This window comes from Bufo bufo, chromosome 3 (assembly GCF_905171765.1).
Source record: "Bufo bufo chromosome 3, aBufBuf1.1, whole genome shotgun sequence".
NCBI classification, from domain to species: domain Eukaryota; kingdom Metazoa; phylum Chordata; class Amphibia; order Anura; family Bufonidae; genus Bufo; species Bufo bufo.
In genome coordinates, this window is record NC_053391.1 from 363020541 (window position 1) to 363046850 (window position 26310).

The following is a 26310-nucleotide window of genomic DNA, read 5'->3' on the forward strand; positions in this document are numbered from 1 at the left end:
ATTCATATGGTAGAGTCCAAATTTGGTGTAAACAGAATGAGAACATATATCCATCCTCTGATGGCTACTTCCAGCAGGATAATGCACCATGTCACAAAGCTTGAATCATTTCAAATTGGTTTCTTGAACATGACAATGAGTTCACTGTACTAAAATGGCCCCCACAGTCACCAGATCTCAACCCAATAGAGCATCTTTGGGATGTGGTGGAACGGGAGCTTCGTGCCCTGGATGTGCATCCCTCAAATCTCCATCAACTGCAAGATGCTATCCTATCAATATGGGCCAACATTTCTAAAGAATGCTATCAGCACCTTGTTGAATCAATGCCACGTAGAATTAAGGCAGTTCTGAAGGCAAAAGGGGGTCCAACACCGTATTAGTATGGTGTTCCTAATAATTCTTTAGGTGAGTGTATATATATATATATATTCAAACATATCAATGTGAATCCATTCCCTACTGAACACACAATACAATTAGAATATGAATTACAGTCTAAATATTAAACAAATGTACTATTCTGGTATACGTTATGCAGGACAGAAAACAAAGTCCTGTCAACAGGGCTATGTTTTCTTTCCTGCATAATGGAAACCAGACGGATCTGTTATGCTTGCCCATAGACTTCTATTATGATGGATCAAAACGTCATGAAGGCGTTTTGCATTCCGCCTACAAATTCCGTTATATTCCGTTATTAATAGAACCCATAACGGAATACCCAAACGCAGATGCAAAGCCGTCCTTACTGTGGCATGCTAAATTATTTGCTTACAGTGAAATTTTCTGATGTATCCACCCTTCCTTCATCTCAAATTTGGTTAAGAGCTCACTATTTATGGTAAAACAATGGCAGCAAAACCCTTGACAGACTGCAATTCACAACACAACCACTGGATGGCCACACAAAAACACATATAGCATAGTTAATTTGTGACACAGTATCGCAAAATTGTCGTTATTTTGAATATAGAGTAGGGACGGTGATGTTAAACATTTTTCTAATATATCGCTGCTAGTTTAGTTCTCTTCCCCGGCCTTCTTTCTTAGTTAGTTACTGCAGAAAAGATCGGGGGGATCAGGCCTACCAGCGCTTGGAGACGACATTAAGTGTACAGTAACATACTTGTTAAGCGTTGCTCTCTTCCCTGCGCTTAGTACGAGAAGAGAACTAAACTAGCATAGCTGTCAAGTCAGATAGGCAGGGAGATAGGCAGGGATAGTGAGGGCACATATACATAGTCTGGGACTGGGACTGGGGTAGTGACAAAACGCAGTCTGGAAACCTCTGAAGACTGAAGATGGCCTCTTGGCAATGCGCAGTTAGAGCTTTTACACTCTGTTTTCTAGTACAAAAGAAACATCTTTCGCATGGTCATCCGGGTGTGCTCAGGCTCCCTCCGGCGGTGATTTGGGTAGCTGTAACATGTATGCAGCAGCCCCTATCTTCCAGTCTGATGGTACCACAGATGGTACACACCACTGAAATGGGAAAACCTTTAGCAAAGCAATAAAATTGAGGGATCCACAACAGGGATGACCATAATACCATGTGAATCCCTCCATAAGGTCCAGGATCCCTCCCTACTATGAACCTAGAGGTATTTTGCTTTTAAAATCATTAGGGTTAAAACCAGATGCTGAACATGGTGGATGGATCAAACATGGCTGCTGTATTATTGCAGCAACACTGTCCCTAGCACATGAGCGTTTGCCACTTCTCCATGGCAGAACCCACAAAGAATCAGGGTTTTATAGGGCTGTGACATCACAGGGCATGACTACCGGCGGATTGGCTGGCTGCACGACATCATGGGTCATATCGCAATCCCACGCCTCTTACTTTCACTTTGTAACAAGTGCAGCTGCCATTTTAGGAAAAACTGATTTATTACAATGAAGCACGAGGAAATTCAGAATTTTGTCGATTTAAATTTTTCCTAAACTTCAGACCAAATTCTGCTTCAGATACTTCGATTCGCTCAACACTACTTTGGATATGTTGAGCTAAAAGGAAAGGAAAGACACATATGTAATGTACTTTATATTGTACATACCATATAAAGATGAAGATGTCAATAGGTAATGTTTAGCTTATACAACTACATATATTGGAGACTTGGAGTTAGGTTATTTTAGTGGAATTTGCCTCTTCACCCATTTTTTCAACATTACGGAAGAAACATTAGGGAGATGACAAACACAATTATTGGCCATTGTTTGAAACATTTTGTTGCTCAAAAAGGCTGATTGCATTTTCAACTAAGATTTATCTTTTCAAGTCAGCCTAACATTTCCTATGTTATCCTATGGTTACTGCTATAAATAGTACCTTTATGTTTGAGAAATGATTTATAGTGCTTTACACATCAAACATATGTTTTCAATATTGGGAGAAGGGAATTTTTTTAGGAGGAACAACAAAGAATAACCTGATCTGGAGAGAAAAAAAGTTGTGTCTCCTGCTTGCTCTGTATAACTTTTTAAGAAACCTTGAATTGTTAGCAATATATGGTACTTTTGCCTTTTTCACAAATACTCTTACATGCTTGTAACAGAGGAAAGCTTGTGAAAACCTCACATTCTTCACAATTAATGGGGTTATTTGGCATGACCAGGTCTATTTCATACACCTACCATATGATGTGGAGAAATTTCCATCACTGAAGCACAGCTACTGTAAGCTCAGGGGTGGAATTCAAATTTTTAACAACAGGTTCCCTACTCAACGGTGGACATGCGGCATCACAACACGTTTACATATACATACATCATATATATGCAACACACATACACATAAATGAACCATATACACATATAAAAATACACCATACATACACTACACACACATACCACCCAACTTTTAAAGGGTTTCTACCACTTCGTTTCACATATTTAGCTGTCAGACACTAGCAATCCGCTAGTGTCTACTCTAACAAACCATTCTAATATAATAGGTTTTGGGGCAGCCGTTTCGCTAAAAAAAGAACTTATATCGATATGCTAATGAGCCTCTAGGTGCTATGGGGGCGTCATTAGCACCTAGAGGCTCGGTCTACCTTCACAAACTGCCACCGCCCAGTGCGTTCCTCCAGCCCGCCCATCTCCTCCGGAATGCAATCCTCCCTGTGAGCGTATGTATTCGGCGCATGCGCAGTGAATGTCTGACCACTTCCCTGCTCAGACATCTCCACTGCGCCTGCGCCGATGACGTCATAGTGCTCCGAGGAACAGGCGCAGTGGAGATGTCTGTGCAGGGAAGCGGTCAGACATTCACTGCGCATGCGCCGAATACATACGCTAAATATGTGAAACGAAGTGGTAGAAACCCTTTAAAAAGCCGAAGGAGATAAACTATGGAATGGAAGCGCTCATCTCCAGCTGCCGTTGTAATTTTAACAACCGGATCTGGAGAACCAGAGGGAACTAGCTGAATCCCATGCCTGGCTAAGCTGTTAGCGATGTGTTTGACGACAAGCTTGTTGACTGTTTCCAATGACAACAATGTGTAAGGTCCATATGTACTGTCGTTCAAAGCTCTGGTTTAGGCAACTGCATTATGAACAATTTCTTAATTCAATATGCTACTACTGGAATACATTAGAAAATGGAAGCAATTTCCAGTATCAGTATGTATGACCTCAAAAGAGCATTCCATACAGGTACAGTTAGATCCATATATATTTGGACAGAGACAACATTTTTCTAATGATTGCATAAAAATACGAGGAACTAAAGCATTTTTAAACTAAATCCCTTCATTTCCGGGGCTCAAAAGTAATTGGACAAATTAAATAATTGTTAATTTCCAGACGCTGTGTTTGCTCCTTTTTAATGCTCTGTCAGGCCTTTACTGCCGCGGTTTTCAGTTGCTGTTTGTTTTTGGGCCTTTCTGTCTGAAGTTTAGTCTTATGCATGCTCTATTGGGTTTAGATCAGGTGACTGACTTGGCCATTCAAGAATGTTCCACTTATTTGCTTTAATAAACTCCTGGGTTGCTTTGGCTTTATGTTTTGGGTCATTGTCCATCTGTATTATGAAATGCCGACCAATCAGTTTGGCTGCATTTGGCTGGATTTGAGCACACAGTATGTCTCTGAAAACCCCAGAATTCATCCGGCTGCTTCTGTCCTGTGTCACATCATCTATAAACACTAGAGACCCAGTGCCACTGGCAGCCATGCATGCCCAAGCCATCACACTGCCTCTGTCGTGTTTTACAGATGTGGTATGCTTTGGATCATGAGCTGCACCATGCCTTCACCATACTTTTTTCTTTCCATCATTCTGGTAGAGGTTGATCTTGGTTTCATCTGTCCAAAGAATGTTCTTCCAGAAGTGTGCTGTTTTTTTAAGATGTTTTTCAGCAAAGTCCAATCTAGCCTTCTTATCCTTGAGGCTTATGAGTGGCTTGCACCGTGCAGTGAACCCTCTGTATTTACTTTCATGCAGTCTTCTCTTTATGGTAGATTTGGATATTGATACACCTATATCCTGGAGAGTGTTGTTCACTTGGTTGGCTGTTGTGAAGGGGTTTCTCTTCACCATGGTAATTATTCTGCGATCATCCACCACTGTTGTCTTCCGTAGGCGTCCAGGTCTTTTTGCATTGTTGAGGTCACCAGTGCTTTCTTTCTTTCTCAGGATGTACCAAACTGTAGATTTTGCCACTCCTAATAGTGTAGCAATTTCTCGGATGTTTTTTTTCTGTTTTCGCAGATGAAGGATGGCTTGTTTCACCTGCATTGAGAGAGCTCCTTTGACCGCATGTTTACTTCTCAGCAAAATCTTCAAAATGCAAGCACCACACCTCAAATCAACTCCAGGCATTTTATGTGCTTAATTGAGAATGAAATAACGAAGGAATTGCCCACACCTGCCCATGAAACAGCCTTTGAGTCAATTGTCCGATTACTTTTGTTCCCTTTAAAAACAGGGTGCCACATGTAAAGGAGCTGAAACTCCTAAACCCTTCGAATGAAAGCTAAAAGTCTGGACTTTAAGTCCATGTCCATTATATAACTATAACTTGAATATGTTTTAGTAAATAGGTAATAAAAACTAAATTTGCGTCAGTGTCCAAATATATATGGACCTAACTGTACCTTCAGAATAAGGCTGAGTTCATACTTAATTTATTTGGTCAGTTATTGTGAGCCAAAACCAGGTGCAGGTAAAAAAAACAGGAGGCAATCTTTACATTATACCTGATCTCTGAGTAGGCTTCACTACTGGTTTTGGCTCACAATAACTGATGGAAATAACTGATCAAATAACTGAAGTGTGAACTAATACAGACATCTTCATACTGTAAACTGACCTGTGATAGAGATGACGCTGTCGGGCATTGTGGAAGCCAATGAGATATCCATTTACAGGATATAGGCTACTGTAAAGGGCACCTGTAGGGAATTGGATATATAATAATCTACAGACCTGAAGTCATATTACCAGAGTCCATTAAAGGGTTTGTCCGACTTCCTAGATTTTAAATACCCAAACCTAACAGGACCTGTTGAGGGAAGTAAACTTTCCTGCTCCCCGATGCTGTTATGGCTCTGTGCGTATACCACTGTCTTCACGGTGCTTCTCCACATGTAAACTTCCGGCATGGACAGGCGCCCATACACAGCTGAAGTGGCATGTCACTTCCAGTCATTGGCTGCAGTAGCGCACATGACCCTGTCCATGTCAGAAATGTACATGCCGGGACAGAAATGGAGTGAAGACAGCGGAGGACCCACAAAGCCGGAAATGAGAATTGGGGGACGTGTATGTGTGATTCACTCGACTGGCCCCGCTGGGTGGGGCGGTATTTAAAAAAAATATAACTATATGAAGTTGGACAACCTCTTTAAGTTTGTAAAAGAAGCGATTACCTAAAAATGTTATTACATACTTGTGTGAATTTTAGCACATCTCTAGCATCTTCATTCAGTCTGGGTTTATCGCTGCCTTTGGAGTTATCATTGGGGACTGCAGTGGGAAGGTGATTTAGGAATCTTTATACATTGCACCTCACAGAAAATACATGGAACTGCCGTAAAGGTCTCTACTTATCTCTGTATGACTCTACGATGAAATGATTTGATCTAACATGCCTGTGACGTGCCTCATAATTACACTGCTGCGTGACCAACGCAAGATAAACTGGCGCTGCATAATTTCCCAGTCTGTCTTCCTCCCCCATACCCCGTCCTCGCCGTAAACTTGCAAGTGTCAATCAGTCCTCATTCTCTAAAATGTCGCAAATGACTGTTTTTGCCATAAAACTGGGTGCATGACATAATAAAAATCAGTTAACTGGTGCATTCTCCAAATGGTGCACTTTATGGCATTTTTAGACATTTCTCCTTTATGTAGTTTGATAGATAAGCCCCTCAGGATCTTTTAGTGTTTCTGGCTTGAACGACAGCAGCGGCTTTCGATTGCAGCACATCCTATTACAACTGATACTAAAAAAAAAAAGGAGGCTGAGTGAAGATTTGCTCATTCTCTGTTCCTCCTGCAAGGCTCAGGACTCTGCAGGTAGCTAATAAAATGTTATTAATAAAGTCAGTCCAGGCGATGTGTCAGCTGGGAGGGGAGAGGAGCCTGTTGCTTTTATAAAGCCTGTAGTTATTGCTGCAGCTGCCGTACTCGCTTGGTCTTGCGCTTTATCATGTCCTAGGCGGAATTACTACGTTTCTGGGCCAGTTGAGAAATCGGTCTGGTTACCTGCCCACGCTGATGCCTGCTCATTCTTAAGGGCTAGGGAGAATAAGATGACCTGTCTAGCTTTCATGTTGAAGTGCATTTTAAATGGAAGCTGCATATATTCAACAAAGGTTTGTGACCCCCATCTCCTTTACATTTCTGTACGAGACGCCCATCTACCCGCCACTGACTCTAGGAAAATTACATCCATCTGAAATGAGTTCCATAGGTAAGGAGCAATGGATATATATTACTGCCAGCGGGGAGTGTGGCAACCATGTGTGTTAAAGTAATCCAGTAACTAGTCAGAATACAAAGCAGGCACACGCGACACTTGAAATAAGTCATTCCTGCCACATGGAAATAACAGAAATTAATGGGGAGACTGCAATAATACGGGGACGGCAAAATCAAAATCTGTGTAAGAAATGGAAAGAACAGTTAGCGATCGCGCTTTAAATGAGAGGAAAGAGCGGGCTGCAGAGAAGGGAGACAGCAGAGTGAAAATTAAATAAGAGTAACAAACACTTGAGCTGATCTACTGTGCACAGCGGAAATGGATTTCAGATTTATTCGCTGAAATTTCCCATGAAGACATTAAGCTCCTCGGCTGAACACTCAAGTGCAATAAAAAGGGAAAGAAGGAAAGGAAAAAAAAAAGAAAAGAAAAAGGAAACGTTGAGGAAAAGCAGCTATGATCGGCGCTGAGCCCCGAGCTGCACGGCATGCCACCAATTATAGTAGCCCCATGCCATGAAAACAATGTTTCACTTCACAATTAATCTGTCGGACATTTCTGACCAGTTACTGCAAATGTAAGACCAGGAGAAAACCATCATAGAATGAACGCGCTAGTAGACTGCATTGTGGTGTCCATATTAGGTACCTCCCTTTATGTGAGATAAAAAAAATGCGGAATAGCAGACTATGGCCTACTATTCCTCACATAGTAAGCATAATTCTTGTGCTTATAACCCTTGTATAACATGCATGGGAAACATGCTATGCTTTAGAGAGAAAATGGTATAGTGTAGTCAGGACCTTAAAGGGAGTCTGTCAGCTCCAAAACACCCCCCAAACTAGAAGAGGTGGTGTATAGTGTAAGTGATGCTGAGTCCTGTTATGTAATTGTTATCTTCATACTCACTTGCACTCTAATACTGTGCTGCTACAAACCAGCAGTGAAATGTATTGTGAGAGGACTCTCATGCTCACACAGAAAATGGAGAGGACTCCTCTCAATGTATTTTGCTGCTGGTTTATGGGACCACAGCGTCACAATGCAAGTGAGTATAAAAATAAAAATTGCACAATTGGACTCAACATCACTTACACTATACACCACCTACTCTAGTTAGCTTTAATAGTCCAGTGGGTGGTCTTAGTTAATGATTGACAGCTATATCTGTATGTATGCTTATACAGAGAAGGCAATCATTGAGTGCAAGTGCCCGATTTACTCTTAAAGTGGCAAATTCTAATTTATTTCTTTTTTGCTAATGTCTAGGGACAGAGATAGAGAATATTTTTCTAATATACTTTATTTAGGGAAATTGTTTATTTATAGTAGAAAATTTACGAGAAATGTCCCTTAGCAGCGCTCTCTCAAGTGAGTGTTACTAAGGGGCATTCGTCTTCCTAACAGCACAGTGCTGCACTGACTTAAATACGCCCCTTAGTAAAGCTCACTTGAGAGAGCGCTGCTAAGGGACATTTCTCCAAAATGTTCTACTATAAATACACAATTTGCCTAAATAAAGTATATTAGAAAAATGTTCTCTATCTCTATCCCTAGAAATTAGCAAAAAAATTGGCAGTTACACTTTAAAGGGGTTATCCAATCCCATAAACTGCCCCCCCCCCCATATACTGGGCCCCCCACACTGAATATACTTATCTGGGTCCCCACTCCCTGCTCCGCTCCCCACACCGCCACTGCTGCTTCTCCCCGTGCCCAGATGAAAACATCCGGTGTCGGGGAGAAGCAGCTAACGGCAGGTGGTGACGGGGATGAGCCTCCCTAGCATCGCAGGTGACGTTATAGAGGCTCGTCCCCGTCACCACCTGCCATTGGCTGCTACCCCACGACACTAGATGCTTTCATCCGTGCGAGGGGAGAAGCAGATGGCGGTCTGGGGACTCGGAGTGGCGCAGGGATCGGGGACCCAGGTAAGTATATTCAGTGTGGGGGGCCCAGCATATGGGGGGGGGGGCAGTTTATAGGATTGAATAATCCCTTTAAGGCCAGAATGATATACTGAATCTTTTTCACACAAACCTGTATATATCTGCTCAGCTCCTCCTGGCCTACAACATAAAGTCCATAGATCCAATAGCATTTTCAAAGCGAAAAGGTTTAAAACATAAAGACAAGAATAGGTTTCGTATTAGGGATCATTACTCACTTTTGAAACAAACATGCACTCTGCACCAATTTTGTAAAAACTGATCTTTGCAGTCTTCCACCTTTAGATACCATTGATGTCAGGGGTGGACTGACATAGACCCTACCAGGAAACTACCTGGTGAGCTGAGGCCCAGGGTCCAACTGAGCCCTTCTTACAACCACCAGCCTTTAATGAAGTGTCAGGTACCTATATACCCGGCCTGTGGCCGCAGGTGTCCTCCTGAATTCAACTGTATTGCTGTCCTCATGACAGTGACACAGCTGAATACTGCATTAGGGTACAGTTGTCGATGGCTCCCTGTCGCGCTGTTCACCTTCATATCTAAGCTATTCACTAGGTCTGAAGGCTATGAGCAAGTGTATGAATGGTTCAGTCTATGATGACATCATAGCATCTACCCAAGTCGGGATGCAGGCATCTCAGACGGCAAGCCACAAGACGCCAGTGATCTACACCACAGACAGTGGCCATGAATAAGACTCGAGTGTATATTTTACTACAGGGGGCACTATAGGGGCATTACTGGGTCCGCTTCAAGGTGCGTTTTTATTATTATTGGGGGCACAATAGATGAAATTTTTAGTACTGGGGGCTCTATAGGTGGCATAATATTACTTGGGTACAGTACGGGGCATTATTATTATTATTAGGGGCATTATATGGTGGCATTATTAATATTGAAGCACTATAGGGAGGATAATTTCATAAATACCACTGCTCCTAAATTTAGAGGCAAATTATGTATGTTTGTTTTTTGCTGCCCTCGCCACTTTCCCGAAAGCAGGAGTGACAAGGGAATTGGTGTTGGTGGAGCCCTCTTCCATTGTGCAATTATTATCACTTGTGTCTGTTTTCTGGCCTAAATGGTGACTGAAATCTATGCCAGCTACGATCCACTGTAGATTTCATTCTTGGTGCATGGAGTGCCAGAGGATGTGCTTAATTTATGACAAGCTGTGCGCCGCGTCATAAATTAGGCGCATCCCCCTGCAGCATAGGCGATATCAAGACCGAAGTAGTACACGTCAGTCTTTGATAAATGGCTCCCACAGTGTGTGAAAAATGGCCAGAAATGTCCAACATGCGTCTGATCCTAAGAATTGAAATTACCCATTAATTACCAGTTAAAATGATATATTTTATGTGAAAATTTTACATATTGATAAAAAGTGTATAATTTATGGGTGAATTAAATTACTGTAGATGTAAAAATTACACATTTTCTTATTGATTAAAATTGAAGGCCATGTAACGCTCCGGGGTTATTAATTCTGTCACTCTGGTACCAATCTCAAATTAAGGTTTTCCAAGATACTCTTTACAAACCACGCCATTAACAACACAATAATAACAAAATTGAGGCATGTTACTGGGCTGTACAGCACAAGTTGCCCAAATGATACCCACCTTTTGGTCTGCAGCTATTGGCTGAAGCTGAACCTTCCTGCTCTTATCGCCCCCACATGCCCTTGACACATAATACTGAGAGCTCTCTTTTACATCGTTGTAGACGTCATGACTATAGCGGGATCTAATGAATGGCAGGGGACGGGAGAGGCGGTGAAAATATAATTTTTTTATTTTCACTATTTTGACTAATTTTAAATATATTTGTTCCCTGGACAACTATACATGACGGTAATGATCTCAATTCCATGGACCCTTTTAGGCAATGTGCATTACAAATCCATATCTGTCCTGGCACACCTTCTTAATGGAAACATGTTCGCAGGACATTTTAACGATTATTGGCAAAAAAATTCAGAGCAGAATCTTCGAAAACTGTTACAAATAAGGCAAAATAATGAAACAGAGAAAGCATTTGGGAAATAGGATCCCTGGGTTGCTTGCAATGACTGTTGCTTGAATAATATGGCACACAAGATGATTTCCGCTCCAGATAACCCATTGTTATATTTCACCACAATGTGATTAGAGAAGATGCCAAATTCATCATTCCTGTGCAAATTGTGTATTTTGAGATTAAAAAGTGTTAATATAAATGACAAGTTATTTGTACGCACTCAATAATAGCTAATGTGATTAACCTTCATTTCATTTCCTAGACCTTATTACACAAGCAAGTTAATCTACTTCTATGTGCGGAGATGATGGTACTGTAACCCTTAACTTGCATCGCCTCAGCAAGTGGTTTACATCGCCTCGGCAGGTGGCTTACATATAAGATAAAGCTGGCCGCTGCCATAATTTGATTTGGGCATTGTTCTTCCACAAAGGGCATTTTCATACACAGGAGTTGCACCATGAAATCATTCTGGGTCTATATCATAAAGTATACACATTTTACCAGATAGCAAATGCCACACACCCTGCATGATATAGAAACAAATCACTTGTGTCATAATGCCATAATACAAATCACAAGGCTGCACCTAAATGCTATACATAGAACCGATCAATACACGAGCGCAGACGCAGGACACTTTATTCAATAAATGCCATGAATGTATGGAGACAAAACGAGTTAAAAAAGGACACCATCACAGGATCACCAAAATACTGTATGACTTATATTAGGGCAGATTTATTAATATTTTATACCAGTTTTGAGGTATAAAAAAGTAGCAAATTATGGTGCATGCCAAATATAAGACATACCGTATATTCCGGCGTGTAAGACGACTGGGCGTATAAGACGACCCCCAACTTTTCCATTAAAAATATAGGGTTTGGGCTATACTCGCCGTATAAGACTACCCCTGAATGCCCAGCCCTCCCTGTCCTCAAGACGATCTTCTCCAGTCCAGGGAACTGACTGGGATCTGTGGATGGCACTGTTATGAGGGGGATCTGTGGATGACACTGTTATGAGGAGGGGGATCTGTGGATGGCACTGTTATGAGGAGAGGGATCTGTGGATGGCACTGTTATGAGGAGAGGGATCTGTGGATGGCACTGTTATGAGGAGGGGGATCTGTAGATGGCACTGTTATGGGGAGGGGGATCTGTGGATGGCACTGTTATGGGGAGGGAGATCAGTGGATGACACTATATAGCATCTTATGCTAAATGTGTCATTCACAGATCCACCCCATGACAGTGTCATCCACAGATCCCCCCTAAACAGTGCCATCCACAGATCCCCTCCCCATAACAGTGCCATCCACAGATCCCCCTCCCAATAACAGTGCCATCCACAGATCCCCCCTTAACAGTGCCATCCACAGATCCCCCTCCCCATAACAGTGCCATCCACAGATCCCCCTCCCATGTGTCATCCACAGATCCCCCCATGACAGTGCCATCCACAGATCCCCCCTAAACAGTGCCATCCACAGATCCCCCTCCCCATGTGCCATCCACAGATCCCCCTCCCCATGTGCCATCAACAGATCCCCCTCCCCATGTGCCATCCACAGATCCCCCTCCCCATGTGCCATCAACAGATCCCCCTCCCCATGTGCCATCCACAGATCCCCCTCCCCATGTGCCATCCACAGATCCCCCTCCCCATGTGCCATCCACAGATCCCCCTCCCCGCCGCTCAGAGGAGTATACATTTATTAACTGTAATCCGTAACTTTAACTTTAAATCAGCGCTCATCTCTTTACTAGGGTACCTTACTCTCAGCTCTGATAACAGGCAGTGCGGGCGGCGCTCACTCACTGACGTCACACGCCTGCGCCGCCTAGTGAGTGAGCACCGCCCGCACTGCTTGTTACCGGAGCTGAGAGTAAGGTACCCTAGTAAAGAGATGAGCGCTGATTTAAAGGGTTTCTATCACTTTGTTTCACCTATTTAGCTTTCAGACACTAGCGATCCGCTAGTGTCTGCTTTATCTAACCATCCTAATATAAGAGCTTATTGTCCTGCCGTTTAGCTAAAAAAATAACTTATATAGATATGCAAATGAGCCTCTAGGTGCTATGGGGGCGTGATTAGCACCTAGAGGCTCCGTCTACCTTAACAAACTGCCGCCGCCCAGCGCGTCCCTCCAGCCCGCCCATCTCCAGCTGAAGCGATCCTCTCCGTGCGCGTCTCTGTTCTGCGCATGCGCAGTGAATGTCTGATCGCTTCCCTGCTCAGACATCTCCACTGCGCCTGCGCCGATGACGTCATAGTGCTCCGAGGAACAGGCGCAGTGGAGATGTCTGAGCAGGAAGGCGATCAGACATTCACTGCGCATGCGCAGAACAGAGACGCGCACGGAGAGGATCGCTTCAGCTGGAGATGGGCGGGCTGGAGGGACGCGCTGGGCGGCGGCAGTTTGTTAAGGTAGACGGAGCCTCTAGGTGCTAATCACGCCCCTATAGCACCTAGAGGTTCATTAGCATATCAATATAAGTTATTTTTTTAGCTAAACGGCAGGACAATAAGCTCTTATATTAGGATGGTTAGATAAAGCAGACACTAGCGGATCGCTAGTGTCTGAAAGCTAAATAGGTGAAACGAAGTGATAGAAACCCTTTAAAGTTAAAGTTACGGATTACAGTTAATAAATGTATACTCCTCTGAGCCACGGGTCCCTGTATATTCTAACCCCCAGGCAAGCGTCCCTGTCACCATGGGAACGCCTGGGGGTTAGAATATACCATCGGATCTGAGTATACCCGGCGTATAGGATGACCCCCGACTTTTGAAAAGAATTTCTAGTGTTAGAAAGTCGTCTTATACGCTGGAAAAAAACGGTAATATACAAATAGGCATAATCATTTTTTGCCAAAATTAGGTTGAAGCACTAAATTTTATTAGGTATATATTAAAAAGATAGACCGGAGGGACCTATAGATCACATACCAAGAGAAAAGAAAAGAAAAAAGTGTTGCTAATGACCTAAAGTCAACTACACATTATAGCTGAGCACTTGGTCCTACAACCCAAACTGCCTGCTGTGGTGCTTTATGACAGAGGAGGGACCAGTGGCTACTAAATGTTGTAGACTGCAGCGTGGACACTTTATACACTGCACACAAATGTACACTGTGCTTTTATAAATAAATTTTATTTATTTAATAGAATGATCTAGTTTTGATAATGTTTAATATATATATGTATAGCACTTGAAAGACAAAGGGGCTTTTGGAGGATGAATATGCCAAATTTATCCAGAGATGGGAAACCTGCATCAGAGTCAACTGGATGCAACCAGCTTCTGTTTGAATCTATTAACACAGATTAATGGTGCAAGCTTTGACATAACTTGACATATGGCTGACCTGTAATCTATAGAACATGAGGCAAAACCATAACTGCAATCATTGCAAATCTAGCAACAGAACTACATACACTAGAACATAGTCTACAATAATAAGGTTTCCTATAGGCATAAATTATTTGAATAATAAAAAATAAAAAGTAGCATATTACAAAGTGCCTGTAAAATTGAGATTTAGCAGTAATACAAACTGGTGCAAGGGCCACCAGCCCATGAGATTACTGGGTAAACAAAGTCACAGTCAAAGACCAACATAAAGTCTAGATTAATTGTATCCATGAACATATACAACCATGAGTGCATAATTCAGTGCATCAGTCTATACCAGGCATGCTCAACCTGCGGCTCTCTAGCTGTTGTAAAACTACAACTCCCATCATGCCTTGCTGTAGGCTGATGGCTGTAGGCATGCTGGGAGTTGTAGTTTTGCAACCGCTGGTGGGCCGCAGGTTCGGCATCCCTGGTATATACAGACCATTCCAGAAGTCTAGCTAGAAACACATTTAAACAATTACTTGGGTGTCTCTTAAAACACACACACAGACAATATGACTTTTTTCATTCTGCTAATGGCTAGGTTCAAGCTGGCACTTGTTTAGTTGCACTTTTATGGTGCCATTTGGAAAAAGGACTGGGCCAAAAACACTGCTGTACATAGGCGTGCGCACAGAGTGTGCCGGGTGTGCCTGGGCACACCCTAATCAAGCCTCAAAATTGAGGTTCTGTCACCTCCGGCAGCTGCCTCTTGAGCACTCATTAGTACCGGAGGACCAGGAAGCGGTGAACACTCTGTACTTACAGCTTCCTGGTCCTTGGCTGTTGGCTGTGCACAGCGTGAGACGCTTTGTGACGTCACGCTGTGCGCGCCAGTTCAGAGCGCACAGCCAAGAGCCAACATCAGGAGGAAGAAAATCACGGGCAGCGAGGAGTGGCGATGTCCAGGAGCAGAGAGGTAAGTAGTTTTTTATTTTATAAAAAGTGAGGCTGCTGGGGGCTAATGAGAGGCATATTGGAGACTAATGAGGGGTATAATCGGCGCTAATGAGAGGCATAATGGGGGCTAATGAGGCATATGGGGGCTAATGAGGCATATAGGGGCTAATGAGGCATATAGGGGCTAATGAGGCATGAGGGCTGATAATGGGAGCTAATGGCATAAAGGCTATATATATATATATATACATACATACACATGCGCGCACAGTGTTTGTGCTTTAGGGTGCACACCCTAATAGAATAGTCTGCGCACGCCTATGCTGCTGTCTATGATGGAGAATACAGGCATAATTAGCTGTTGGAAGCAAATGCAGATAGTGACCCAAAATATTTGATAAGGAACCACAGATGGGTTCCATAGAATCACTCTGAACTTGAGGCAAATAGATTGAAATAGTATCAGAGGTCCTTAATAAGTGAGAGTAGAAACACATATAAATGGCTGACAGCATTGGAAGATTATAGGTTGCGCTGGAGATGGAGACAAAAACTTTATGAAATATGCTTGCCATTTTAGACTTCCAGCAAGCTATTGAAACACACTACCTCTAATCTATACCCCACTTGTAGCTTCACTCAACAATTAAATGAAATACAGAGGACAGCTATATAATTTTCTAGTATGCATCTATGAGGTTGTGAACTTAAGAGCCAGAAGAGCACATTTGGTGGTCAGAGATAAGAAACATCAACAAAAGCCTGGACGCCCAAACATATAAGCCAAAGTAAAATTATTATGGTCACAAAAGCCAACTGATTTGATGACCCTTGAAAGGTATGACATTTTATCTAAGAGCAACAACAGCGGCTTTGATGTTTGACTATAATTATTATTTCTGTCTCTCTTGCAAAAGCATAAGTCTATGGACATTCATCTTTTTATATTTTAGCTTCTGTACCTGTATTCATAATTTAATATTACAATCTCTCAGTACAGCAGACTTGTAGAGCACATTAACTTCTATAAACGGTTACACAGGATACTGAAAAGTTCATCCTCTTCATGTTCCTATACTAAATAAGCTACTCTGTAGTTGACCACATGGGGGTATGGGGGAGAGTTACTAAGTTAAATGCTCCAGAATTATGATATTTTGCACCTTTTCAACAAGAAGTGTGGCTTGGTGGGAAAATGGCCTGATTTATTAATAAATGGAACATGTCCAAGATGTGCCCATTAATGCCAAAATGCTCCAACATTTGACACAAACTTTTGGCACAAAGGAAGCCAACCAGTAGGTGATATAAAGTTATACAAAATAATTTAAAGGTATCAAAGTGCATCATCCAGCATGAGCCACTTAGCTGAATTTGGCGCATCTATACACTGTCTGGTTTTACACAGTTTAACAGTCTTAATCTTATTAGGATGAGTACATTTGCCTAATACGTTGTTTTTTTTTTTTTTTTCTTGGCTTATAGTACTTGTATTGAAAAATATAGTGAACTACACTTTTTAATATGGTTTATAAACTAAGCATACCTTCATTTTCCAGGCAAATGTAGGTCAAAGGGACACTCTTTTGGTTGATGTCTGTCCAATAGAACTCTTAAATGTGTATTTGCTAAGCATAGTGCCCAAATTTTGTGTGAACCCAGCCTAATAACATTTAATACACAATACAGAGAGATGTACATACAATTGATATAAAAGAAAAAACAGTGGCAGCACCGTCCCTGATGCAAGCTGGTTGGTGCAACAGCCCAATACGGAGTAAAGCCAATCCACAAATACAAAATAGAAAAAATGGGCAGCACTCCAAAAAGTAAAAATACAAAAATCTTTATTTGCCCCAGTGGGAAGTGCAACGTTTCGGCTCTAGACATGAGCCTTCCTCGAGGAAGGCTCCTGTCTAGAGCCGAAACGTCGCACTTCCCACTGGGGTAAATAAAGATTTTTGTATTTTTACTTTTTGGAGTGCTGCCCATTTTTTTCTATTATATATATATATATATATATATATATATATAGTGACTGGTTTCAAACTTATTTCAAGGTTACTATGGATTATTTGTTAACCTTAGAGTTCATATGTGGCATTCATAATATGTAAATATGTAACTATATGTCCTTGAATCATCCTATTGTTAAAAATGCATCTTCTGGGTCAACTGGGTAACAGTTAATATGGACAGCACTACAGCTAGATCGATCGATCTATCTATCTATCTATCATAGTGTCCTGGAGCAAAGTTACTTTGGTCTATGGACATTTGTGGACATTTGCCCCTATTGCTACTACTGTAGGCAAGGCAATCAACTCATTGCATGCTATTCACTTACAATATTACATACGTTAACACTTACATGCTAATGGCATTATTTAAAGGGGTTCTGCAGTTTGTTCAAACTGATGATTTATCCTCATGTGATCGGCGGGGGTCACTGTTTGAAAAGGCAGCGGCACTCCAGCAGCGCTGCGGCCTTCTCACTGTTTACCGCTGGCCCAGTAACATCACGACTAGTATCAACTGGCCTGGGCGGGGCTAAGCTCTGTTAACTTGAATAGAGCTTAGCCGCGCCCAGGCCAGTTGATTCTAGTCGTGACGTCACTGGGCCAGCGGTAAGCAGTGAGAAGGTTGCGGTGCTCCTGGAGCGCCGCTGCCTTCTCAAACAGCTGATCGGCGGGGGTCCTGGGTGTCGGACCCCCGCCGATCAGATGCTGATGATCTATCCAGAGGATTTAAACAAACTGCAGAACCCCTTTGATGGCTCACAAAAAACTTAAATTGACTTACCATAAGGTACTGGGCGGGGATATGCCTCATTGTTGATTCCTGGGAGTAGTTGTGTAACGCAGCAGTCACTGTCATGTCCTGCAGGAACAATGGAATTGGAGACTGTGTCATTCCGCCCCCGGGCTGCAGTTTCAGGGCAGGTGCAGCCAGTCTGTGTTAATCCACAACGTACACCCCAGTCACGAGCTCGCAAGCACTCCTCAAACCATCGGCACAGTACACCACAGGCAAAGAGGCTAGAGTTATCATGGTTGACCAAGAGAACCTCCACAAAGCGGAAACTCAGGATTGAGTCAGGCAGTAGCTGAATGGAAAGGGGTTGCTCGGACAAGCAAATCCGAAGGAAGTTTTTGTCAAAGTGAGAGAAAGTAAAAGGTGATCCAGAGTGGCAAAGTTCACGAGCTTCTTCTGCTCCTTCCTCAGGACGGTTGCAAGTGTGGTTGGGGAGATAATGATCCAATGGCTGCACCATGGGGGATAAATGAGAGCACACTTGCTCCTCGTGTGTGAACTTCAGGTACAATGTGTATTTTGTTGGGTCTGGGTTCTCCAGGGTCCAGGAGCAGCCAGGTGAGAAAACAGGAAATAGGTCCTTAAGAGAGAATGCTCCGTAGAGAACTCCAGAGGCCAAAGCCGAGCATGTGCTCGGTGTGGGGTGAGAACCCCAAGAGCACAAGACAAGAGACGATATCACAGATAGTAAGAGGGGACAAGCAGTGTTCATCCTATGACATGGGCCCTATAAAAAGAAGGGTAGGTATAAGTTTAGAAATGTTTTATTCACAGAGTTTCAACAATGTATGCATTTTGAAGATTCAACTGAAGAGAGTAACAGGTTCAGAAGTCAGTGACATAATTAAATCTTCACTTGGGTTTTTATCCAAGATTGAAAAAGTATATCATGAAGGTTATGAACCTCAACACAAATACAACACCTGGTACCCCAAATCTTATGTGCAAATAGACATGATTTCATACTATATAGAACTGAGATATATATGTGTACAACATTTGCATAACTTATAAGTAGCATACACAAAAATGAATCAAGATAATGGAAGGTATTTAATACAGAATTCCCCTTTCTTTAAAAGGATTGTCTCATCTTCAGAATTTGGTTGCATCTATTAGGGCATATGTAATACCGTAACAGTTGCCCCTGCTTGAAATCCCCTCTAACAATAGCCATTTCTCACTCATTTGGATGGACATAAAAATCTGTTGTTTGAAAGGGATCTTAGAATTTGAACTCATGGAGACCCTGCAAATCTTGGACTAAATAGGTTTACCTACCAACTAGATTTGAAAAAAAAAAAAAAGCTTAGAATGCTATAAAATAATAAAATAACACAAAAAATATTCTCAGTTCCTATGCCAACACTTCTTTGGTCCCCTTCCAGTCTTTGTTCTTCCTGCTGCAGTTTAGACACATTGACACTGCAGCCAATGACTGGCCACATCGGTGACCTCAGTGGTGTAACACGTGCCAGAACAGGAAGTAGAGAGACTGGTGACCTGGAAGCAGCAGCCCAAGAGATGTTTTCCTGTGCATGAAGCTTAGATTGTTATACAAGAACAGAAGTAATACCTTAACTAATCCCCTGCTACTCCTGTGCTGCTGCTTCCAGGTTGAATTTTAGGAACAAAGTCACCAAAGACATAAAAATATATGAAAATAGAAATACATGTCCCATTAGAGTGAACCTCTGCCGCTTGACACTGTTTTGTTTTTAGATTCAAGCTTTTGTGCTGATAACATTCATAGTGTAGCTTTATAAGGATCAAAGCTCTAACGAACTGTTTTAGCATTTCCTGTTCACACAAGCATGGACTTAAAAGGCTATAGCAACCACTATTTGGGAGCGCTCATGCAGATGTTTTATTGAGTTCAAATAGAGCTGTTTAAATGAGACTATTCTTCTGCATTGGTAAGTTCTTAAAGGGGTTCTTTAGGAATTAAGAAAATAAAATTACTGAAAATACTTAAATATTGCTTTATCATAAATATATTCCCAAATACCTTTTATTAATTATAATGGCTTGTTTTGTCTGGAAAGCAATCATTATGAGAAATAAAATGGCTGCCGTCCTATTAGTACAGACAAAACCTGTCCTAATAACACAGGAGGACAAATTACTTCACTGAATGCAGATGATAAGATCTGCAGCTGAATCTCTGTAGGAATGGAGTTCATGAGGAGACATGAAGTACAGAGAGGAGGTGGAGATGTGGATAATGAACAGCAGCACTTGTATGCAGTCTTCATTATCACAGCCCCACGTAACAACAGTCTGTCCTGTCCATCCTCTCTGTACTTCATGTCTCCTCATGAACTCCATTCCTATGGAGATTCAGCTGAAGATCTTATCACCTGTATTCAGGATCATAATAACTGACAAGCAGAGCAGAGAGGAGGATGAGGCAGCTCTTTAGCTCAGTGCTGTGAAGTAAGACTGAATAGGACCTGTGGTGAGCATTAATTATAGTTCAAGGACCTGTGATGACGTCACTCCGGTCATCACATGGTACGTCACATGATCTTTTACCATGGTGATTCACCATGGTAAAAGATCATGTGCCGTACCATGTGATGACTGGAGTGACGTCATCACAGGTCCTTGAACTATAATTAATGCTCACCACAGGTCCTATTCAGTAAAGGGGACAGAAGCAGATGCCGGGCTACGTGATCAAGTGGATTAAGGTGAGTTAAATGATTTTTTATTTTTTTTTAACCCCTCCAGCGCTGTTTTACTATGCATTCTGTATTTAGAATGCTATTATTTTCCCTTATAACCATGTTATAAGGGAAAATAATAATGATCGGGTCTCCATCCCGATCGTCTCCTAGGAACCATGCGTGAAAATCGCACCGCATCCGCACTTGCTTGCGGATGCTTGTGATTTTCACGCAACCCCATTCATTTCTATGGGGCCTGCGTTGCGTAAAAAACGCAGAATATAGAGCATGCTGCGATTTTCACGCAACGCACAAGTGATGCGTGAAAATCACCGCTCATGTGCACAGCCCCATAGAAATTAATGGGTCGGTATTCAGTGCGGGTGCAATGCGTTCACCTCACGCATCGCATCCGGGCGGAATACTCGCCCGTGTGAAAGGGGCCTAACTGATGGAAATAACTGATCAAATAACTGAAGTGTGAACTCAGCCTGACTTGTCTTCCTGTGTGATTAGGACAGGTTTTGTGTGTACTAATAGAATGGTGGCCATTTTATTTCCCCAAATGATTTCTCCCCAGAAAAAAAGCCATTATAAGTAATGAAAGGTATTTGGGAATATATTTATAATAAAGTAATATTTAAGTATTTTCATTTTCCTAATTCCTGGAGAACCACTTTAAAAGGGTATTTCATGATTTTATTATTGAGGATTTATCCTCAGGATCATCAATATCAGATTAGTGGGGGTCTTTTTCAGAATAGCTCTCTTGCTTAAAGGGGTTATCCAATGACTAATGTAAAACATGATAATCAGATATCATACAGTACATGCCAACCTCTTTTTAACAAAGCTAGAACCAGCCCTGTAGCTCACATGGACCCAGAGATGTCCCCATTCATGTTCTGCTAGATTTATATCAAGCTGACAGCTCAAGGGGAGTGTCTTTTCTGCTGAAGCTCAGGGGGAATTTCTCAGCTCCCCCTATCACAGCTCAGGAGGCAGTTGAAGGATGAAACTGAGCATGTGCGGCCATCTCAGTAAACAAGTAAAAAAAAAAACAGCAGGTGACGCTTTACAAACACATTTTATTTAATAACTCAGTGGCTATGCTAAATTTTTAATTACATGCAATTACAAAAGCATTCAGATCCAGGTACTGGTTTGAATACTGTAGTATATTTTTCATGGGGCAACCCCTTTAAAGTCTCACCAAACTGCACAGGTCTGTCCATTGTGCAGTGGACAGAGCTGGTAACCGCAGCGCTATTCCCACTGGTAACCACAAAGCTAATGGAGCTAACTTTTGGCGCCAGAGCTACTCTAAAACTACCGACCCCTGACAATCATGTACAGTATTAATGGCCAATCTTGGAAATATTGAAATCCTGGAATATCCATTTAAGGTTTAAATTGCTCATTTTCAACTCCTGTCATGATCTGTATTGTGTTATACAGCATATTGGGTGTTTTTGAGTTTGTATTACCTTGCTGCACAACCCAAATGTTCTTCAACTATCCAAGAATTTGATGATTTTTTTTTAATAAGATCAAATTGTTCAAGTGTTCAGGCAGCAAAGCATCCACACGCCATTACACTAACAGTATCATGAGATGTTGCTGCTGTGGACTGCTGCATTTGCTTTGTACCAGGCAGACCAGAATGATCTTTTGAAGTTGCTTCCTTTTAATGGTCCCTGATAGGAATGCAGAAGCTAGGAAGTCATGCACTTTCTTGGATGTTTTGTGAATTACCTAATGAGTTGTCATGGCAGTTACTTTGCTGGACACTCCTGGGAATATTCACTCCTGTCTCCTTCATTTGGAGATAACAACCTTCATGCTTTTCCAGAGCTCTACTACTACTTTTCATACTGAAATGTTTAAATTCTCAAAATTAGCAGTTTCGACACAAAACCTATTGAGATGTCTAAAAGCTAAGTTTGCTAAGAAAACTAAAATATCAAAAACTGATATCATATAACACTGTACATGTACCTATGTATTCTTGCAAGGGCAAGTTATTAAAGGGGTTGTCTCACTTCAGCATATTATATTTATCATGTAGAGGAAGTTAATACAAGGCTCTTACTAATGTAGTGTGATTGTCCATATTGTCTCTATTTTTACATCGCATTATGCACTGCTTGTTCTCAGGGGTTATTGCTTCTGCCGCAGCGCAGTTACAAGGTGGCTGGGATGGAAGCTTCTGCGTATCCGTGCCTAAACATACTTCCATGATCCCGATCACCAGAGAGACCGGCATCTTTTCTTCTAGTGTGCAAGCATGGCCACCACTGCTGGATTGCAGGGTGGTCGTAACGCCTGAATACGAGCAGTGTATAATGTGATGGAAAAATGAATCAAGCCAGAAAAGGAAGCAATATGGACAATAACAATACATTGGTGGACGTTTAGTAAGTGCCTTGTATTTACTTTCTCTACATGATAAATGCCATTGGCTGAAGTGAGACAACCCCTTTAAGTTTGAGGAACAGTTCCGTTTTCTCAAGGGTGATATGGATGTTGGATAATATTTTCAAAGGTTGAAAGCCATGAGACAAGCACTCCTCGAACCATCACTATAGGTCACACATTTATGCTTATCTAGACACCTTTGAAAAGATAAACCAGTTTTCCTTAATTGAATCTTGTTTTCCTCACAGTTACATCATAGATGTTCATGTCAATTACAAAAAGAAGTGAAAAAAAAAAGCCTCTGGTTTTACTGTCAAGGGCAAACAATACTCTACAAGGTTTGGTAATGTGTGTGATTTCAGAAAGGTATGTAGAATTATCTGGTTTTTACGTGGAGACAAAAGCAGAGTTCGCCACGACTAATACCAGTCAGAGTAATTCAAGGCACATTGCCTCATGCCTACAAATGCAGGGACTATGGGACAATATTTGCACTTGGGGAACAAACTATTTCATTGTAAATGGTGCATACTCAAAATGGGATAAAATCAGCACGAGGTTCCACATGGATCAGGGTTAGGCTCAATTCTCTTTAATCTCTTTATCAATGGTCTTGTGGAGGAATTTAGAGTAACGTGTCAGATTTTGCAGATAAAATAAAATTGTGTAGAATACTAAAAATAATTGTCAATTATCACAAAGACATAGGTAAGCTAGCAAGAATGTAGCAGATGAATTTTAATGTTGATAAATGTGGGGTAACGCACCTAGTCCACAGTAATCATATGGCTGCACAGACATTAAATGGAATAAAACTGGAGACGACAGAACAAGAGAAGGACTTGGGTATTCTGATGAGAGCAGTACTCAATGTCAGGCAGCAGCAGCAAAAGCAAATAAGATTCTAGGGTGTATAAAAAGATTTTTTTTAAACGGTAATCAATGTAAAATTATGCCTTTACAAATCCCTCATAAGGCCACATCTTGAGTATGGGATTTAGTTTTGGGCTCTGTTTACCATAAAAGATATAGGAGAGCTAGAAAGGGTTTACAGGCGTGCAACTAGATATTAGATGGGATCGGAGGTCTCTCTTATAATGAGTGGGCTAAAAAAAAGCTTCAATAAAAGACGTCTTAGTGATCTCTTTTACATGTATAAATACATATGTGGTTAATACAAAGAACTGGAATGTGATTTATAAAGGACCAGAGGACATTCATTACATGTGGAGGAAAGGTGATTTAGACATCAATACAAGAAAGGGTTCTTTACAGTTAGAGCAGTCATACCACAGAATGCGCCAAGAGGTCGAAATGGGAGATGAGAGATACTATGTCAGCATTTAAAAAATGGCAAATGCCATTGAGGGTTATAATTATTCTAACAATTAATGTTGTATAATTGAACTGAGAAAGGTTGAACTTGAAAGATGTGCCTTTTTTTTTTTTTACAACTTATATAACTATATAGTTATAGATGTTATTAAAGCACAGTAAGGTTTTGCTCTGGGGCATGCACAGATAACAAAAGGTCCCATAGCAAACCTAAGAAAGGGCCCCACATTCAAAAAAATGCTGGGCTCACATCACGTTTTTTTCTTACGTTTAACGTATACAAGAACGTATATGTTAAATGGCTGCCTTAGACATACAGTGGAATCCGTCACCATAGAGTTCCATTATAAAAAAAAGTATATGTTAACGTACAGGTTTTTTTTTGCCAGACTCGGCAAAATGGAAAAGCGTAGTGTACTGCACTTTCACATCCTTTTTCTCCTAATGTATACTTTAAACATATGGCAAAAACGTAATGTGAACCCAGCCAAAACTGTAACTAAGAGGATATTTACACAGGCAATGATCGGGCACAAACTTTCGCATGATCACTGCTCCATGTACACATATCACCAATGACCTAACAAAGTAGAAAATGGGTTAATCGCATATTTATGCAGCATTAAAAATCATTGGTTGTTATCACCTCATGGGATCAAGGGATGTCATCATGTGATCAAGGGATCATGATCAATGGATGTGCTGGAGACAATAATGAAACTGTATGTGCTGTGGGGTTTTGCTCTGCTAGATAGGGTAAGCGGACGCAGGACAGAGGCAAAATGCAAGTTCTTAACTCAAAACGTCAGTGTTTATACACACTTGAAGCAATTGCACAAAACAGCACGTAACTTTGCAGTCTTGGTGTTAATTCACACATAATGGAAAGTTCATATAACACAAGTCACCTTGCTGGCAGTTCTGCCTCCAGTATTCCACAGCAGGCTTTAGGGGGCCTGTTTCCCCAGCATGCGGCTCTCAGCCCTCCAGCACAGCACAAAGCCTCAGATCCCAAAAAGAGAGATATCTCTGCTGAGCCCAGCTGCCTATTTAAGGACAGCCAGGTGCTGCCAGAACCCGGACCGGAGTTTAAGTATTTGACCTCACCTGGCTGGAAACCAGCCCAGCCACACATGCTGGGAGGAAAATACCTGCCTTGCCAGACACAACCCCTCACTGTTTCACAGTGCCCACACGATGGCATTAACAATTGTTTGGGCACATATAGGGCTGATGATCGCACCGTCCATCTGCTATAACAACGAGTGGTACTTGTTTCCGCCAATCAATCTGCCCATGAAAAAAGACCCTAAGATTTACTAAGCTTTAGATGGATAAAAATATTTAAAAAATCCCAGTTATACTGACAAACAAAACTACTCAACGTAATGACTGAACTTCGTTTCAAAAGCTGCTGTACTTCCACAATCTGTCACTTACAAGTACCATACATCATTATCATTGTCACACTTACATGTACCATGCATGCACACGCTATACAGTACATTTACACATAAAGCTCATCTGCATATTGGATTCTGTTCAGTTTGTGGCATAACAGACACCAGTGATGCCTGATGGTCCCTGGTGGGTCCTGCTATCTGGGTAAGCTGTCCAGCTGCAGGAACAAGTAATAAGATGGGAAGACATCGACTTATCATTCATGTGTAGAGACAAGTGTGTGAGCACATTCATTCAGGTTTCACGGTATAACTGTAGTCAAATGAGGAGAAGTAATTTTCCATCTTAAAATATGTATTTTAATGCACCACTTCAGATATTGCAATATAAAAATTATAGTGAAATGAAGACCCACAGTTATGACATCCACTGCTCCTTGGAGACTCGAGAGACAAA

General features: G+C 41.6%; 1 protein-coding gene across 9 annotated transcripts in view; it reads right to left on the reverse strand.

Moving 5' to 3' along the window:
- The window catches only part of ADGRB2 (adhesion G protein-coupled receptor B2), a 491592-nt gene that overhangs the window by 268052 nt on the left and 197230 nt on the right, over nt 1-26310 (reverse strand). For all 9 annotated transcript variants that reach the window (XM_040424547.1, XM_040424546.1, XM_040424545.1 and 6 more), the window contains one exon: nt 18020-18758. In XM_040424547.1, the coding sequence (XP_040280481.1) occupies nt 18020-18743 (724 nt within the window). In that variant the 5' untranslated portion in view covers nt 18744-18758. The remainder of the gene's footprint in view (nt 1-18019; nt 18759-26310) is intronic.